Below are 17,440 nucleotides of genomic sequence, written 5' to 3'. Positions count from 1 at the left end.
AGATATATTGTGTGAAAGCTCTGCAGTCCCAGAGCCCCAAACAGTAAGTCAATGAGGTAGTAATGATGCTGCAAAAAGCGGTAGAGAACCCAGAGGGGACCACTGACAATCAGATGCCATAAACCCTAGTGGGTCTATTGTAAACATAATGTGGCAATGCATCAAACACACCGCTGTGAAAGGACCGAAGGGAGAGATGGCTTCTCTTATCCAGTGTAAAACTATTGCCCAAGTGGCTTAAAAAGTCTAACATTAAATGAAGCCGGCCCGGCAGGCAGTATATCGCGGCGGGGATGGGGAGGCCCGGGGCCGTGGTTAACCCCCGTCCCTTCCCGCCCGAGGCGGCCCCTGCCGAGGGGGCTGATTTTCCCCAGCGTTGACCTTGCGCTCTCGGGGAAGCCTTGCCGCAGCCCCCCCGCGCCGTCCCGCCCGCCCGCCGGAGCCCCCCAAGCCCCGTCCTGCTGCCCGGGGCCCCGCGCTGAGGGCGGGCCTCGCCCCTCCGCTCCCGCCCGCCCCCGGCAGCTCAGCGAGCACTGCGGCTCCCTACCGGCCGGCGCAGCCCGGCGGGCGCGCAGGAGCGGCGCGGCCGCCCCGCCGAGAGGGGCCGGTGCGGGCAGCGGCTGACTGGGCTCCCCCGGGCGCCCCGGCAGCTCCCGCCGCGCCGCCGTCTCCCTGGCAACCGCGCTAACGCCGCGCACCACCTCCCCGGGGTGGGGAGCGTCGCCGTTCGATGACGTCAACCCCCCCGCGGTCAGCGAGGCAGTGGAGGCACCGCCTCCGCAGCGCTGAGTGGGGCGGGGCCTTTCTGCGTCGCGCGGTGATGATGGACTCCCTAGCAACGCAGCGCCGCGGCGGGTCTGGTTGCTAGGGGCGGCCATGGACGCCCCCGCCCGGCCGTGGCCGCCGCCGCTGGGCGCCTACGCGGAGGAGCGGGAGCTGTTCCGGCTCCTGCAGGTGAACGGGCCGTGCCCGCCCCGGGGGCACCGCGGGCACTCCCCTCCGGAGCGCGGGGGCGGCCTGGCGGGCTCGGGGGGGCGGTGAAGGGCACCCACGACCGCCGGCCTGGCCCCGGGGGGGTCCGGTTTCCTCACGGCCTTCGCCGGCGGCCGGGCGTCCCGCAGTGCTGCCCCCGGGGAGGCCCGAGCCCGGGGCGGCCCCGGGAAGGTTCGCCTGGGGGACAGCGCCGCGGCCATTTCCCTCAGCGGCCGGCACCGGGCGGCTGCGGAAAGGCGCGGGCGGGTGTCCCCGTATGAGGGAACGTGCACCGGCCGAGGGCTTTCTTAATTAATTAACTTATTTCAATAATAGCCTGGCAATTGCTAGGATTCATACATGTCATTTTTTGCGGAAGAAAGTGGCAGCCTGTGGAAGAAAGGTGTTGAGTCCATGAAAGGAAAGGCAGGCTTGGCAGGACAGGGAGGAGGAGGAGGAGGAGGCAGTAACAAATTGAGCGCGGGAAAACCGAGATGAAGGGTTTTGCCCTTCCTGAGACAGGGGCTGGTGGGGTAACACCTTGCAGCCTGCTTATCAGCACTATCCGTTTAAAACTCTTTCTCCATGCGTTCCTGCTGCTGTTCTGGCTTTTCTGTGGAGATGTGTGTCAAAATTAAAGAAAAAGAAGTACACTTCTAACATCGTTGTGGTTTCAGTAAGTAGCAAGATTGGTTTCCCTGCCTTAGAGAAAGGTATGTTTTGTCCTGTAAGTTTGGAAAAAGCCCTTTTGTTGAGCGTGGGGAGATTCGTGCGAGGGACTAAATATTCTGCCGCTGTTCTGTTATGAGAACTTGGAGAGACTCCCCCGGTGTACCGGTGCTAACTCTTCTCATAACTTGGATTTGTATGTCATAAGGCCTTTTTACTTTTTCAAATCTCACTGGAAAACACACAAATGCTTATTTTTCTTTCCTTTTCTTTTTTCTCCTCTTTTCTTTTTTTCGTGTAACTTCAAGGCCATTTAGTGTGACCAGTGTGGCATAGTATTTCTGGGGTTTTTATGGAAATACTGTGTTTTGCATGCCATGAGGCATCAAATGCAGCTGCGGGTCCTCATATTACATAAAATGCTTATGGGATTTATTCAGAGCGTTGTTTCATTTTCATGCTTCAGTTGTATTGTAGAAACATAATGGTACAAGCAAATGCAGCTTGAAATTATTCTCCTAAACTTAAACATTTACAAAACCCAAAATGTGAAACCTAAAACATGAGACACAAACTGTGAACCTCCCCCAGAGACTAACAGAACTGCTCGTGTAACATTAAACTGAGAACTGAATAAAATGAAGCATGTAAGTGCTGGTAGGACTTGGCCATGAAATAGTGAAAGTATCAATCACTGTCAGCCTGAATAATTTTGAATCGTAATAAGACCAAATGTCCTCGGCTTGTTATTTTTAAAGCTGCTGACAACTGTAGTGTCAAATTCGGATTTCTTCGTTTAAATAAATGTTGCTGGAAAATAATAATTTTCTAAATTAACTTCCAATAAAAATACAAATTTTATACTTTATGCTATGTGCTTCCCAGGCCCTGAAGCATCGGAACTTGCATGTGAAACAGTTCATAAACAAAATTGAGTGTTTTAATTATTCTAATGAAGTGGATGAAGCAGAAAAGGAAAATAGGACACGCTAATAAAAGACAATCAATTACTTAGAGTATAAAATTTTATGGAATATACAGACTTTATAGAATTTACTTGCAAATATTAAAATGTTATGACTGATTTTTAGAAAAAGACATCCTATTCCAGTGTGAACACTTCAGTAGGTAATCTAAGTCAGAACATTAGTTGCTGTTTGATGTTTAGATTTAATTACAGAATTTTTGGCTGTGCTGAAATGTCTTGTAAGAAAATCTATGGAGTTAGTGTTTCTCAGTGTTATTCCTTTCTCTGCCTGTAAAGCCACAATCCTTGCTGAAATCAGTGGAAGGTCCCCACTGCTATCGGTGGGAGCTGAAGCAAGGCCCTGTATAACCTCAAACATTTAATACGAAAATGTGCTCCAAAATGGATGTTCAAGGAAATGCTTTAAGCCTTTTTTTTCCTTTTTTTTTTCCCCCCCTTACTTTTCATGTAGGAGGAAGACCAGTACAGTTACGGAAGTGAGATGTGCTGCTTTTGTGGCTTTGATTGGTTGTTGGTTTTGTGTGTTTTCTGCAGGTCGTGTCTGTTCTGCAGTCCTCTAGGCTAGTCAGAAACTTGTGGGAATGTGCTTGAGAAGGAGGTTTAACTTGCCCTGCAGAGATACTAATTTAAGTTGACTCTGTTTTCAGAACTCCTTGTATGGTTTTTATGGCAATGCTGACTCAACCATTATCGACACCAGACTCAAAGTGGTCACCAAACCTTTCTGGTATCTATATGTATCATAAATAAGCTAAAGCAAATAGGTTTGGGGTTTTTTTATTGGCAATTTTCTGACCATGCTTTACTTCAGTTTTTCAGCATCTAAAATAAGTTTCATAGTCTCAATTTTGTCTATGAAAGGGGCCTTAAGAAAATGAATAAGCATTTATAAACACTTTAAGATCCTCATTGTGACATTGCTGTAAAAATGCAATATATCATGACTGCATAGCTATGTTAAATTTTCCTCTGACTTTGTCCTATTTATTTTCAGAACATGCTTGAAGAACTATTAATTCATAAGCCAGATGATCCCATTCAGTATATGATAAACCATTTAAAGCAAAACAACGATGATGGTAAGTGAAAATTGAGACACCATAAATAGTTCAAGTCCTTATTTGTAAATAGCTGTTTGAAAGCTGCACTTCAGTTGACAAATGATGGATAAAACTTTTCAGACTGTGTCTTGAGGGGAAAAAAAAATAAAAAGATGAGCGTTTTGGAATAGTTATAGGTAAGATGCTTTTAATTTCTTTTTTTAGTGGGTAATCTAATAAAAAATGCACTTTAACAGTTATAACAATGAAACCCTCTACGGGAATAACAAAGAGTTCTAGTGTATCAATTATTAATGCGTTCTGTGCCCCATCTGATATTTCCTGTTGTCTTTAAGCTCGCTAATTACTCCTTTTGTCAGGTGTAAATTTGGTTTCCTATTCTACCTGGGCTGGCAGATTCTCTGTTTTTTGATTAGTTAGTTACTAGCTGCTGTTAATGAGTTCCACTGCTCAGTGGCATCTCAGATGAAGGAACGGTGAGCATGCCTACTTGTATGTATAACAAAACCTGGTAAATTGAATAGGAAGTCTGTATTCTGCACAATAAAAGCATGTACACTCAATCAAATTATTTGATTTACAAACTGTTCACCCTTAGGCAGATTATATTTGGATATGCACAACTGAACTCTAATTTTTGTTCTGCATGAGCTGTCAGGGATAGCTGGTGTCATGTTGCTTTGATGTTTCTTTAAAACCATAGTAAACCATTATGAAAGTTCTGCTGCAGCATCAATGAAATCATTATTACTAGAGGTGCTGTGAGCTCTTAGTGGTGGTGATCAGATGGATGTTGATTGAAATGCTGCTAAATATAAAAAAAAAAAAAATCAAATCCTGCAAATTGTGTCCAGCCTTTTCTGATGTGGGCAGCATGAATAATCAATCTGTTTCATAGACCCATGGAAAATATGGAAAGAATTTCACGTGGTTTGATAGAATGCTGATAAAATTTCTTCGCATTGAGCTAACATTTGTCCTTAAGCCCCTCAGTATTATTTGAACAGAATTAGGCAGGTTTCCATTTCATGACTTCAGTACTTAGAGGCTAAAGATAGAACTACAGCCGTTGTTTGTCAAAGGAAAAATGCTGTCTGTTTTTGGTCTGGAAAAAACTATTAAGAAAGGGAAGGAACTCCAATTAAAATTAAAGCCTAAATGTTGTTTTAAGAATAAATTATATGGAAAATAATGTAACAGAAATCTGTAGCAGAGTTGATTTTACTTTTTGATCATGGTGGAAGGTGCTGACTATTTAGAAGAAAAAAAACTTATTAGAGCCATCAGTAAAGTGATGAATTTTCATGATCTTGCCTTGCTAGACAGTTTTAGCCCTAGAGAAAATTTCAAACAGAGATGTGTGGAAAAGAACCATTGCATCTATCCCAGGTGTGAAGTTAGAAAACCTTTTTAATTAATAATAGGATCTAAAGTACTCTTAAAAACATAAACAAGAATAATGATGATTATAGCTTACAACTGTCTTGAAAATCTCGTAGGTCAAATGTGTGGCCAAGTGTTTGTGCCTAAGGCTCTGTACTATTGTTCTTTCATGTGATCCTTCTAAAAGCCTTAAAGAACCATATGAAGACTGATAATTCTTTCATATACATTGTATCTTGGTTTGTGCTAATAAAAAAAGCTTTCAGGATCCAAGTGGCATTTCTGTGAATTCTTCCTTTACAGTCAAACCTCTGAAGAAATGTAAAAAAGTTCCGCAAGAGTGTTCATCATGTACTATGTGCTTTTCCTGTTTAACAAAGGATTTCTCTTACAAGTTAAGCAAATTTTGTCACGTTAATATTAATCATAGAATCTTTCGCGCTTAAATGGAAGTCAGCGAGTCCAGCTGTTCTTCTGCATTATTCCACGATTAATTTTGTTATGACTAAAATCATTGTTGAATGTTAAAACTTACTTTACTTGGAAGAGTAAATCCTGTAACATCTCATCAAGACTAAACATGGAATGAAATATGATTTTTTTACTGAAGAAAAAGGAATTTTCTAGATTTTCCTGATTTCATTTAGCTGCTGGTTCAGACCTCCAGTATTAAATACTGACTATTTGCTGACTGGAGGGGGTTAAACATTACATACAGTGGTGTCCTGGTCGTGCCCTTGTGTCATATGTTTAGGGAGAATGCTTTAGAGGAGTCTTACAAGTGTGCAAATGAGTAAATCAGTGAATTACACTGCCCCATCTGCTGCCAGCCACTAAGCAGAGAGAAAAACAGATTTAGTACAAAGTGAGCATTTACAGTAGCCCTGGGCAATATTAAAGCATGATATGGTGTATATAATGGTATGTTTCGTTTTTTATCAAACGTTTGTCCAAGAAAGCTGTGTATTAAAGCTTCAATACCTAAGGGTTTTCTTGTGAATTTTAAATCATGCTCCTAGTTAAACCTCAAAAGGATCTGTGGATGGAAAGGTTTTTTGATTTTCTTTGAAGTGGTTTGAAGAAGTTGATTAGTGTTGGCACCCGAGCACTCTTTTATGACGCTGTTTATAAATAATTCCTAAGTACCAGGCTGGAGTTTCAAGGTGTTAGATTAAAAAAAAAACCCTAGGATTTAATCACATTACATTTGAAAGAAATTAGGTGATAAAAACAGCTGATGTATCCTTTTAAAGTATTTTTCTACATTGTGTACTAGTTCTGTTGCACTTGCAAGAACCAATAAGGTGGGAGTTTTTCTTAAACCTTCCAAGTCAGATAACTTTGTAAAGATGAATCTGTAATTTGGGTTTCATGTCTGTTTAAAAATTGCACCTGCCCAATAACTGTTAAGTGCATGGAAGGCCTCATAAAAATACATTTCACATCCTTCTCTGTCTGCTACTATCAGACACTGTATCTTCCTTGGTTATAAAGAGATGAAGAGGTTTTTGGGTGAGTAGATGCTTCCTCTGATTTGACCAATGTTATTCCCAGTAAGTACTCATCAGTCCCTTCTGTATATAGTCTGTTTTGGTTTGGTTTTTTTTCCCCAAGGTTTAGGGGAAAAAACACCAAAAATGTTAATATAAAATGACAGCTCAAGGGATTGCAGCCCAAGGTGTGTTCATGGAAAAAGTCCCAAATACTTTCCCAAGAGTTACTCCATTTTCCCTTGTTTGTCTTGCCTCTAATTCATTCCCAATGAAGCTTACAACAGTAATGGCTATTGTGTTGTCTGTATGCATTAGATTAAGAATTCCTCAGAACTGGGATGTGTTTTTCCTACCTTGCCCCCTCAGGGAAAGGAGAGGGACATGCAGTAGAGAAACACAAGATACAGAGATGAAGAAAATTACTTTTAATGATGACTAGAAAAATTGAAGGTAGCTGTCAAAAAGGTAAAGAGAGAGAGTGCTTAATTTTGCAGTATCTAAATCTTCTCTGAACCTGACACACCCTATTTAGATGAAACTAAAAGTGAAATTGCATTTTTTGTGATGAGAGCCAAAAGCTTTGCCAAAGTAAAAAGTATTTTACTACCATACTGTGTAAGAGAAATGAGAGATGATCTCAAGAAGTCCTGTCCAATCTCAACCATTCTATGATTCTGATAATAGTCACTGTTAAATAGTCCTGTCCTGCATGTACAAGTTAAAATGTTTTTTCATCACAAAATGTGTTAGGTCTTAATCAATGTTTTGGGAACAGAAGTCAAACTCAGTTAAGGAAATGTTCATATCTTATGCTCTGGTTCACCCACTAAACTATCCATGTGTTTAAATTGAGATAGATAGATAGATATAGATAGATAGATAGATAGATACTTAAGTGGCATGTTTAGTCAGAGTATTAATCTCATTGACCATGGAGATTAAAGGAAGACCCAGCTGTCACTGACTTAGTGTATCCCGTTTTTGTTCCCTCAGTGGAGCCCAATCCTGAAGTCTCCATTCAGGCAGATTTCCAACTGAAATCATTGTTTCATTGTGATTACATTTATATTATGCAATGCAATAGTGGGAAAGTGGTTGGGATTTTTGCTGTTCTGCATCTTGACATTCACATATTCTTGTTTCATAGCTCCAAGAATTTGTGTACTTGGTCCACCTGCTTCTGGGAAAACTACAGTTGTAAGTAAGCTACCTTCAATGTTATAATACTGTCCAGTTACCTTTTTACTTTATACTGAGATCAGCACTTGTGAAAATTTTATTCTGAGAAAATAATTTTCAGAATTGTCAAAGTGGTAGAAGAGCACAAGACAAGTTGAAGGGTGGCATTTCTAAGGGAATGCCTGCATATTACACTAGAGGTTAAATGGAAATGTTCAAGTGAGCTCTGTGAGAGCTCTCTCAGGTACTGGTAGAGATACTGCTGTAATGCAACAGAATCATGCCTGCCTTTTTTTCCCAGCTTTTTAGCAGGATTAATTAGCCTGGGAGGAGTACCACAGTTACACGTTTGTGGTATTCCCATATTGTGGATTGCTTGATTTGCATGGCCAGTTGTCTGTCATGTCCACTGGTACCGTTTAATTGAAAATGTCAAAGTTGTGTTTGAACCACAGAGAAAGCTGACCACAGAAACTTTGCAGATGATGGTGGTGTGTGCATGCCGGGAAGAATGCTCTCTTCTTTAAAATTTGTGTTATAGTACAGTAGATGAAAAAGACCTTATTCAAAGCTGTAGACTCTTGAACATTTTATAAGAAACTGCTTAAAGTTACATATATAGTCTGTTTACTTAAATGGAAGGCTGGGAAAACACTCTGTCTTTCTGCAGCCTTCTGAAAAAATGCTTCATTTTCTTTCCAAATATTTCGACCTGTATTTTTTTTCTTCTTCCCTCAGGCAATGTGGCTTTGTAAACATTTGGATGCCGTACGTATCTCTCGGGAGACTTTGTTATTCAAGGAAATATTAGCGCTGACAAAGGAAGCAAAGGCATATAAAGAAAGAAAGCAGGTGTGTAAGAGGGTATAATAATAGTAGTTCTCATGTCACAGAAGAGGAATTATATGGCATTCCCATGATTTCTACTGCTATGAATTGAGCAGATCAGAGTAAATATTCTTATATCTATGGTCGTTTGTACATTGGTTTGTGTATACGTAGGTACAGGGTCTTTCAGAGAAGAAGGGTAACCTCTGCTAGATAAGAAGATATAAACAAAGATAAAAATGTGTGATAGAATAGGGGCAGGAGAGGAAGACACTGTAAAGTAATGGAGGTCTTGAAAACATTAACCTTAGACATGAGCAACAGAATTGCAAGAAGTCCAGGTATGCACAATACATTTTAAAGAATGGTTCATTATATCGTTAAACAAACCATCTTCTATTTCAGCATGTTTGATAATCTCAATAAAACAAGCATTAATCTCTGAGGTCTCCTTCAGTACAAAATGCTCTGGAAGATATGTACACAGAGAACTTTTTTTGATCTGACAGAGCTACTTAGTTGTGCATGCTTGATTTCTCTGTAGCACGACACAAATAACTTGGTGCATTAACTCAAAAGCAGTATGACAATCCAGCCAGTTATTGAAAACCCGAGAAGCTCTCAAGCTGAGGTAATAGCAGCCGACTCAGGAGGTCATTCAGTTCTTGGGTTGATGCACTCTACCCAACTCCAAGTACCCAGTTTGCTCCAGACAGGTTCTTAAATCCATCCGTCCTTCCTTGTGAGCTTCCTAAATAATGTTCAAAGGAGTTGGTCTGAAGAACATTTTTTCCAAATGTCATGAAGCACAGTTTTAGTTATCAGCAATGTAATTGTCTTATTATTAAAGGCTAGTGACAAGTAGATCAGAAAAATATGTTGAAAGAATGTCCTGAATACACAGAAGCATCTCCTTCTGAATCCTGCCCTTTTAGCTGATTCCTTTCTCCAGACATCAAGGTATTCCATGAGTAATGGAATGGAAAAAGTCTGGTTTTCTGTGACTCTCTGTAGCAAGTCCACTAGTTAGAGTTTCTCTTTTCTCCCTCGTTACCTATTTTCATAAAAATTGAAGAAATTTCATTTCTGTGAGAATTCTACACTGCTGCTAAATTTCATTGAAATTGGCCAACAGATTCATAATTTGCTGAGATGGTAGATGGTGTGACATAAGACTAATTTTTTTTCCTTAGAAAATTAGGCTGAAAATAGGGTAGTGTTTATTATACTGAATTAGTGAATGACGCTTGGAGATGTCTTGAGTAATATACTTAAAGATCTGAGAGGAAAGAGTTCATTGTACTCACTGAACGTACTGACAAAAAGGTTTGGTTTTGGCTGGGATGATATAAAATGATTCTTATTGAGAATATGTACTTTGAAATCTTCACTCTAATTATTAAAGATTGTTTTGCCAGATTCATAAATTTTAACTTAGAGGGGGAGAATTTAAAACAAAAATTCCCTTTGGTTTAATTACTGTAATTATTAACATATTTCAGACTATACAGATGCACTTTCAAGGGTGTCCTTTTGGGCTTATTTGATTTAAAAAGATGGATGGTGTGGAAGATGAAAGTCAAAAATGTCAAGGCTAATCAGGTAGTAAAGAGTGCCCGAAGAGCAGAATCTGGTGGTGGTTCAGTACTGTGCAGTTTGCCTTTGTTTTTGAGATGTTAGATCCTAGAAAAACGTTTTCACTAAATCATTTCTTTTGTTCTTTTATGTGAGTTTGATTCTTCAAAGGTTACTCCTAAAACTAGGAGGGAACTCCTTGCTGCCTCTTAATCAATGCAAGCTTTACAATGACTTAAAATGTAGCCAGATTGTCATCTCAAGAGCTGTATTTTCCCATACTGATTCATGTCTGCTGGCTAAATCTCCTTTGCCGTAACTGACCCCTGGTTCTGTTGAAGCAAGTGATAAACTTGACTCCTCTAGCACACATAACATCCATTAGCACTAATAGGGTTTGAATGTCTATTCAGGAACAGAACAATAGCTGTTTATACTGTCTTTGAGACAACCAGGGCATTAAAAAGTTGTAGTCCTGGCCAAAGCAATTTAATAAATGGAAAGAGGAAAAGCAGGAACTAAGACTGTGTTTTTGAAAGTCTGGTGTGAAGATCATATAACGCAATTTAATGTTGTTAGAGGAACGTTTCATGCGTATAAGGTTACTGTAGCTAAATTAACCCCAGTGCCAAAGGTCATTCATTTTTAAGTCAGTAGGCCAATGTTACTAGATCTGGACAAATGCTGCAAAAAGGTCTGCAAATGTTTGTTCACATATTTTACTTATCTTTAGCCAACCTTTCATCTCTGTTGTGGTCACTTGCAGTGAACGTTAAAGCATTTGAGTTTTTCTGGCACAAGAATTCATGGAAGGCATATTTGAAATATGTGATTATTCTCAATTTTTAAAGTCGAACATGCAATCATTCACTAACACACACCTGGCCACTTACTAATGAGCACAGCTCAGGTAGTGAATTTTAAATATTGACTGTTCAAAGCAAAATGTGATCATTCTGCATGTAAAAATATTCCAAAAAGAAGTCAAATATTTTTGAATATTCAATAAATTTGAAGAATCACGAGCTGTCAATAAATATTCCATGAACAGAAAAAGAGGCTACATTTTTGGATAAATCATTGCAAATTATTCCCTCATCTCTAGTTATTATAATGTTAATAGGAAGCACCTTCAGGTTTTTCTTATAGTGAAGTCTAATGATTGCATGTTTCACTTTTCCTGTTAGCTGGATAAAATAAGAAGTTGAAACAGCTGTGGTAATTGTGGGCTTATGGGATGGGTATGCTCTTAATGCTATACTAAATTGCAGTTAAGGAGTTTGCATACTATGTAATGACTTAAAACTGCTCTACAGTTGCATCATATCCTCATGCTTTTTAAGAAGAAATATAATAGAAGAGAGAAAAACCGAAGGTGTCCTTATCTATGCATGTTCAGCATTCTAATCTATTTCAGGACAAGCCACTGTGAAGGAACAAACAGGAACTGTTCCAGTCTTGTGTATACATAAAAACAACCCAGCCTTTCATGTGTATTTATCTGAACAAGCTAAATCTAAACATTCATGATTTTCAAAATACTAAACCCAATTTCTTCAAACTTCACTGCTTTTCTCTCTGAGGTACAAACTATAAAGCAAACTAAGTCAGAAGTTTTTAGCTGTAGCTGTGTTCGGGACAAATATATCCAAATCTTCCAATGGAAATGTCTAGGCAAAGTGCTCCCCCAGCCCCAGCAACAAAAAGTGTAGCAGTTTTATGAAAAGATCGCAAAAATGTAACTCCGAGTAGATCAGGCATGTAAGATGAAATATGATGTCTCTGAAATAACATGGAATGTTTAAAATTAATCAGGAATGAGTACAGTTTTTCAGCAGTACGGAAATAGTGATTAAACCAGTGTGTATAGAAAAGTGGTCTGAACATAAAATACCATGGCTTTTGGAAGGTTTAACAATTCAAGCAGCAGGTCTTTCCATGAACTGGATGTTGGGACAGCCTCAGAGTGCCTTAGATAAGGTATAGTTCTGCAGTTATCAAATGTATGTGTGTCATTGTCCATTATTGCAGATTTCTGGGAGGCAAAGTCCCCTCCACCAGGCTCATGATATATTTATGTGAGTGTTTATGAGAGACAAATTATGAATGTGCTATCTGATATGTATCAAATTTAATGATTTCTAGTTGAATAATTAGGCATTCTACAAGCAACCTATTGCAAACGATTTTGTAGGCCACTGCTGAGTAGGAGGAAAACTGACCAGGAAATGAGAGCATAAGGAACTAAACCACTGAAATACCCGCATGTGTGTCCTTGATTGTTTTTGTGCAATAAATCCTGCTCAAAAGAGAGGACTAAGAATACTACTGCACTGAAAGAAGTTAGTATAATTTTGGTTTAAATTGATTTGGCAAGGCTTAGCAGAGTGGACCCCTGGCAGTCGCTAGCCTGTTTTGACATGACACATCAAAGGAGTAAGCAAGACGCTAGCTGTTTCTGATAGCAGCGTGATGCACCTTTGGAAGGTGACAGACTCAAAGCCACAGACCCAGGCTCCAGCAGCGAGAGGCTGCAGGAGGCTTTGACGCACCACCCTATGGGACCTGCCAACTTTCAAGAAACACAGCAATTTCTTTCCCTTTTTCCTCTTTTACCTGCTTGAACGTTGCCTTATGAATGGCTGATATTAGGAAGGACACTGAGAACTGGGGACAGTAGAGATAAATAAAACAAGAAATCCCACCGCCTGACTGGGCCACCTTGTCTGTTCTGAGGACTGATCTCTTTTGTATTCTGGAGTGCTTGCTCCACTCTACTTTAAAGTGACTTGTGTGGTACTGTTTCCACCAATCCTGGTGAAATTGTTTCATGATCTAATGACGAAGATTGTTATGACATCTTTCTGCATAGTTAGTCGCATTTTCATTATATCTATCTGCATTCTTTAGCATAACGTAAGCCTGCAGAAATATTCCTTATTTATGATTATGCCCTTCAGACTGTTTGGTTAGAAAAAGAGATGGGAACCCACAATATATGGAACGGTGTGGAACAAAGAGTCAAGCTCACATCGTTAAGTGAAAGATAATTTTTTGACTTGGGAAGTAGAGAATCTTACTGCAGAATTTTTTCTGAGTATTCATTTTGCCAATAATGAAAAAGTGAATGAGACCGAGACAAGGCATTTAGTCAGATGATTAACAGATGCTCTGACTGGCATGGCCAAAGGTTTAGGCTTTATCAAGTTTTAACTACCTAACATAGTTCAACCACTTTCAGCATAGAATGAAGGCCTAAATTAACAAGATAGTGAAGAAAATTCTTACAAGAAGGAGAGAAGGGTATTGTTACTTTCTTGTCAGGAAATCTAATATAATAATGGAATAAATATTATGAGGGGGAAAAACTGCTAAATCTGTGGAGGAACTTTGTTCTGTCGGATAGCAAATACTGTCTTACAAAACATCTCTGGATATGGGCAAAGTAATAGTCACAGAAGGAAACAGCACTTCTGAAAATCGTGGCACATGCAGTTTCAATCCCATTTCACGGTCCTGAAATTTAGTTTATTATTTAAAAATAAACTAACTTTAACATTAAAATTAACTTTAACATTACAATGTACTTTAAATAAACTTTCTGAATGATGAAAGAGTGAGAGTTACTTGAAACTATGAAACAAAACTCCTAAAAATCAGACTTTTTCTGTGATTTGCTCTGTGTTTGAGATTCTGCTTGTTGCACAGGATAGCTGTTAAGATCACTAATGCTGAGTCCACTGACATATGAAGCAGTAGTGGGTCAGATACTCGTGGTAAAAAAGATTACTTGTGGATGTGATGTTCCTATGGATCCCTTTGCAGGTTTGATGTCCAATGTGTGTGTTAGTGTGCAAAACTTGGCACCGCTTCCATGTTAGTGTGCAAAAAGCATGGATGTAGGCTTTGTGTTCAGCTTACCTTTAACACCGATTTTTGTGCCCTTATTAACTCTCTGATATATTATGTTAATGACTAGGGACTTGCACAGATTTAATTCTTTATTTATTTTTAAGAAGACATTTCAGTTCACCTTTAACCGGAATATGCCTGCATGGTAAAATTCCTTTTGAACTCAATTGTGAATATTCAGCCTTTTTTTATTCTTTCTTTAGGAAATTCCCAACGCGCTTTGGGCCAATCTGATCCAGGAACGTCTGTCGAATGTGGACTGCATGAAACAAGTAAGAATTGCTCCTCAGAGGGCCGGTGGATAAGCACTTACACAACTCGTGCATAGTAGTTAGCATTCTGAGTCCTGAGCAGAGGAGGGAATGGGGGCAAATCATTGGGGGCTCTGGAGTGGATTGCTTTCTTGAACATCAGCAGAGGGAGTTTGGAGCTTTATTAACAGGATAAAGGGGAGGATGAGAGTATGCATATGCTAATCTTCTAGCACAGACATGATCAAAGGCTGAACAAGCATAGCTTTGTTGATTGCCTGGGGCAACTGGCAGAGTTATAGTGGACAAAACAGATAAACAGAAAATATATAAAAAACAATAAGATTTTAACTCTTATTGAGGAAAGGGGAACAAAGAGTCTAACATTATTCGTATCAATTTTCTTTACTTCTCATTGTATCTTTTTTTTCTTCCTGTTTTATGAAAAACTGCATTTGCATATGTTCTCTTCTTGGTGATAATTAATATGTTCACTCTTAGTTTACACAAATAGGCAACTGAATAGGTTTAGCTGTATTCACAGATATGTGGGCTTCCCCCTCGCTCCGTGTGCTTAGCCTTAACGTAAGTAGAGACTTTTAACATAGAACAAAAAGAGAACATAAGTAGATTAATATTGGTTGAAATTAATGTCTGGACTCAAGGAAAGCAAAATCTCTTTTATGTTTCCTTTAAAATCTCAGATGTTGTTATGGTTTATTGAGTCCATAATCAGCCCATTATAAGGGATTATTTGTAAGAGACAAATTAATTTAATGAATAAACCCCTGTTTCTAAACAGTGCCAAAATATGGAGTGGACATTATTTGATGCACTTCTTGAGAGGAAAAAGTCCAGTCCAAAGTAGGTGTTACGTTCATGAAGGACTAAACAGCTTTTTTCAGATAAATAGTATGTGTTTTCAGAACAGTCACTCTGTCACACCCACACCTTTGCGTAAGGGGATAACTAGTACTTCCTGACCTCACAGAGATATTGCAAGGCTCATAGTTTTATTAAAATCTGTTGCTTCTCAACATCATCATCATCCACCTTGTTGGTTGCATTAAGCAGGGCGGGTAATTAATATTTCATTGAAGTGTGAAAATTGCTTCCTAAAGCTTCTTAGCATTGAGCACTGAAAGAAACTGGAAATGCTGAAAACCTTATGTCTTGTACTTCTTTCTCTGTCTCCATAATTTTTTTGTGTAGTCTGCAATGATCTGCAGACTGAATCCTTCCATCCATGTAAAACAAAATAATCTTGGGGACTGGACCGCTGCCTTGTAGTTTTTAAGATGGTAATTCTGTAGTGCAGAAGTGTTTATAGGTGCAGAGAAAACATCAACAAAACTAGCAAGAAGAATTGAAAAAATTTTCTGCCCCTGATTGAAGGTTTCGGCTTTTAGAACTCAGATAATGTGAATGATTGCCAAAGAAGTCTTCATGTGCTTCAGTGCAAAGTCAACTATCTTAGCTTAAGCCACTGATGGAAGTGGCTTTCAATGCACCTGCCTTGTGTAAGCTGCATGAGATGGTCAATTACAGTGTATGAACTGTGGAGGATAACTTGATCAGGATGGTAATGAATAGCTGGAGATGTAATCTGTTAAGTTGTTCTTACCTGAGAGGTTTGCTAGAGGACATCTGTCTGTGTCATATTTCTGTTGTGAGCTGTAGGAAATAGTCGTATGCTGGTCTCTTTAAGCAGTAGCTTAGAACTAGCAATAGCTAAACTTCGACCTATCCCATTGTCTAATTCAGGGGTTGCATGAGAATTTAATTTTGAATACTATCTGCTGATGTTTAATGTTACCGAGAAAAGTCATTAAGCTAAACCAAACCTTTCCTTGCCCAGCTAATCTTCTTCTTTTGCCAGGTCACAGAAGAGTACATGACAGTGCCCTTATTTGCATTGGGAAATATCTTCCTATAAAAGCCCTTCCTATTTCATCAGTAGAGAAAGCTCTGAAGGAGTAAAAATAAGTTAATGTGGGTGGTTTTGAACATTTCATTGCATTTTCAGCTAAATCCAGGTTTAACGAGAGACTTACTGTAACAAAAATCTGGGGTGCATTATTGGGTTCCATACATATTTACAAATGACAGTATAGGAGGACTCCTCCCTCAAAGAAATGTTAGCAATTGTTTTTATGAAGGGAAATTCATGAAACAGAAACCTAGCTCATCTCTAAATTATTCTAGATTTATACCAAATATAAATCCCATTAACATTCACGGGGTTGAATTCCTGCAACTTTGGAGTAACACATTGACGAGCTGAACCCTGCGCTTTTAAACTACACCACTATTTGCTTTCGTGGGGAATTACCAAGATTAGGATTTTTAAATATACTGTCAACTCTAAACTGCGAAGTGTGGATTTTTCTAACGCACACTCCTGCCTTCTTTCCACTTACTGTGAACTAATAAAATCTACTTCGCCATGCAGATGAGAGACAGGTTTTAGACAAAATGCATACTGCTGTTAGTTCAAGCTCTTATTTTCTTCCTAAACCTTGCTGTCGTTTCTCTTTGAAGTCCCTTCCTACACTGGTATGATCGAGGCCTGGAAAGACTGTGGAAGAATTTTCTAGTTCATTATGTATAAGGACATGACCCCCTCCCCTTCTTTTCCAAATGGACCGGTTTTTTTGTGGTTTAGGATCCTGTGTTTCTTGCTCCATGCTTCATCATCTGGGAGATTGAAACAATGATTTTTGGATCCTTAGAAAGAAAGGAGTAAAGAGATTGGCAGAAAACCTAAGCGTTATTGATTTTTCTCTGCAAAATACTGTACATCTTACTCCATGATTGCTCTATTAATTTTGAATTTGCAAAGTAAAATTAAACTTTTGCATTGCTAGTCATTGTACCTGAATTATATGGGTCTGTCTAGTTTCTTTTGAAGGTCTTTTTAGCTGAGCTATTTTATTTATTTATTTATTATTTAGCACTCCAGATCAAATATCTGGTAGTATTTAATGTATTTGCTTATCTGTACTAAATCACACAGGACTTAGGCCTTTCAATTTGCAGGAGAACCTGTTTAAAAACATGCATGTGGTGTACCATCTTGTTCATTTTTGTGGCATTTTGAGTTAAAGAGTATAGCTGAGGAACACTTGA

At 39.3% G+C, this 17,440-nt stretch overlaps 1 protein-coding gene across 6 annotated transcripts in view; it reads left to right on the top strand.

Moving 5' to 3' along the window:
- The first annotated feature begins 780 nt into the window (after positions 1-780).
- The window catches only part of AK8 (adenylate kinase 8), a 73,014-nt gene continuing 56,354 nt past the window's right edge, over positions 781-17,440 (top strand). For 3 of the 6 annotated variants that reach the window (XM_075170618.1, XM_075170617.1, XM_075170622.1), the window contains exons 1-5: positions 781-954; positions 3,624-3,708; positions 7,714-7,763; positions 8,484-8,597; positions 14,264-14,332. In XM_075170618.1, the coding sequence (XP_075026719.1) occupies positions 877-954; positions 3,624-3,708; positions 7,714-7,763; positions 8,484-8,597; positions 14,264-14,332 (396 nt within the window). In that variant the 5' untranslated portion in view covers positions 781-876. Of the gene's footprint in view, positions 955-3,623; positions 3,709-7,713; positions 7,768-8,483; positions 8,598-13,875; positions 13,974-14,263; positions 14,333-17,440 lie in introns of those variants that run through there. The other 3 variants (XM_075170621.1, XM_075170619.1, XM_075170623.1) reach the window with 3 other exon arrangements.

This window comes from Calonectris borealis, chromosome 21 (assembly GCF_964195595.1).
Source record: "Calonectris borealis chromosome 21, bCalBor7.hap1.2, whole genome shotgun sequence".
Classification (NCBI taxonomy): Eukaryota; Metazoa; Chordata; class Aves; order Procellariiformes; family Procellariidae; genus Calonectris; species Calonectris borealis.
Note: the sequence above shows the minus strand (reverse complement) of the source record. Positions and strands in the feature narration are given on the sequence as shown.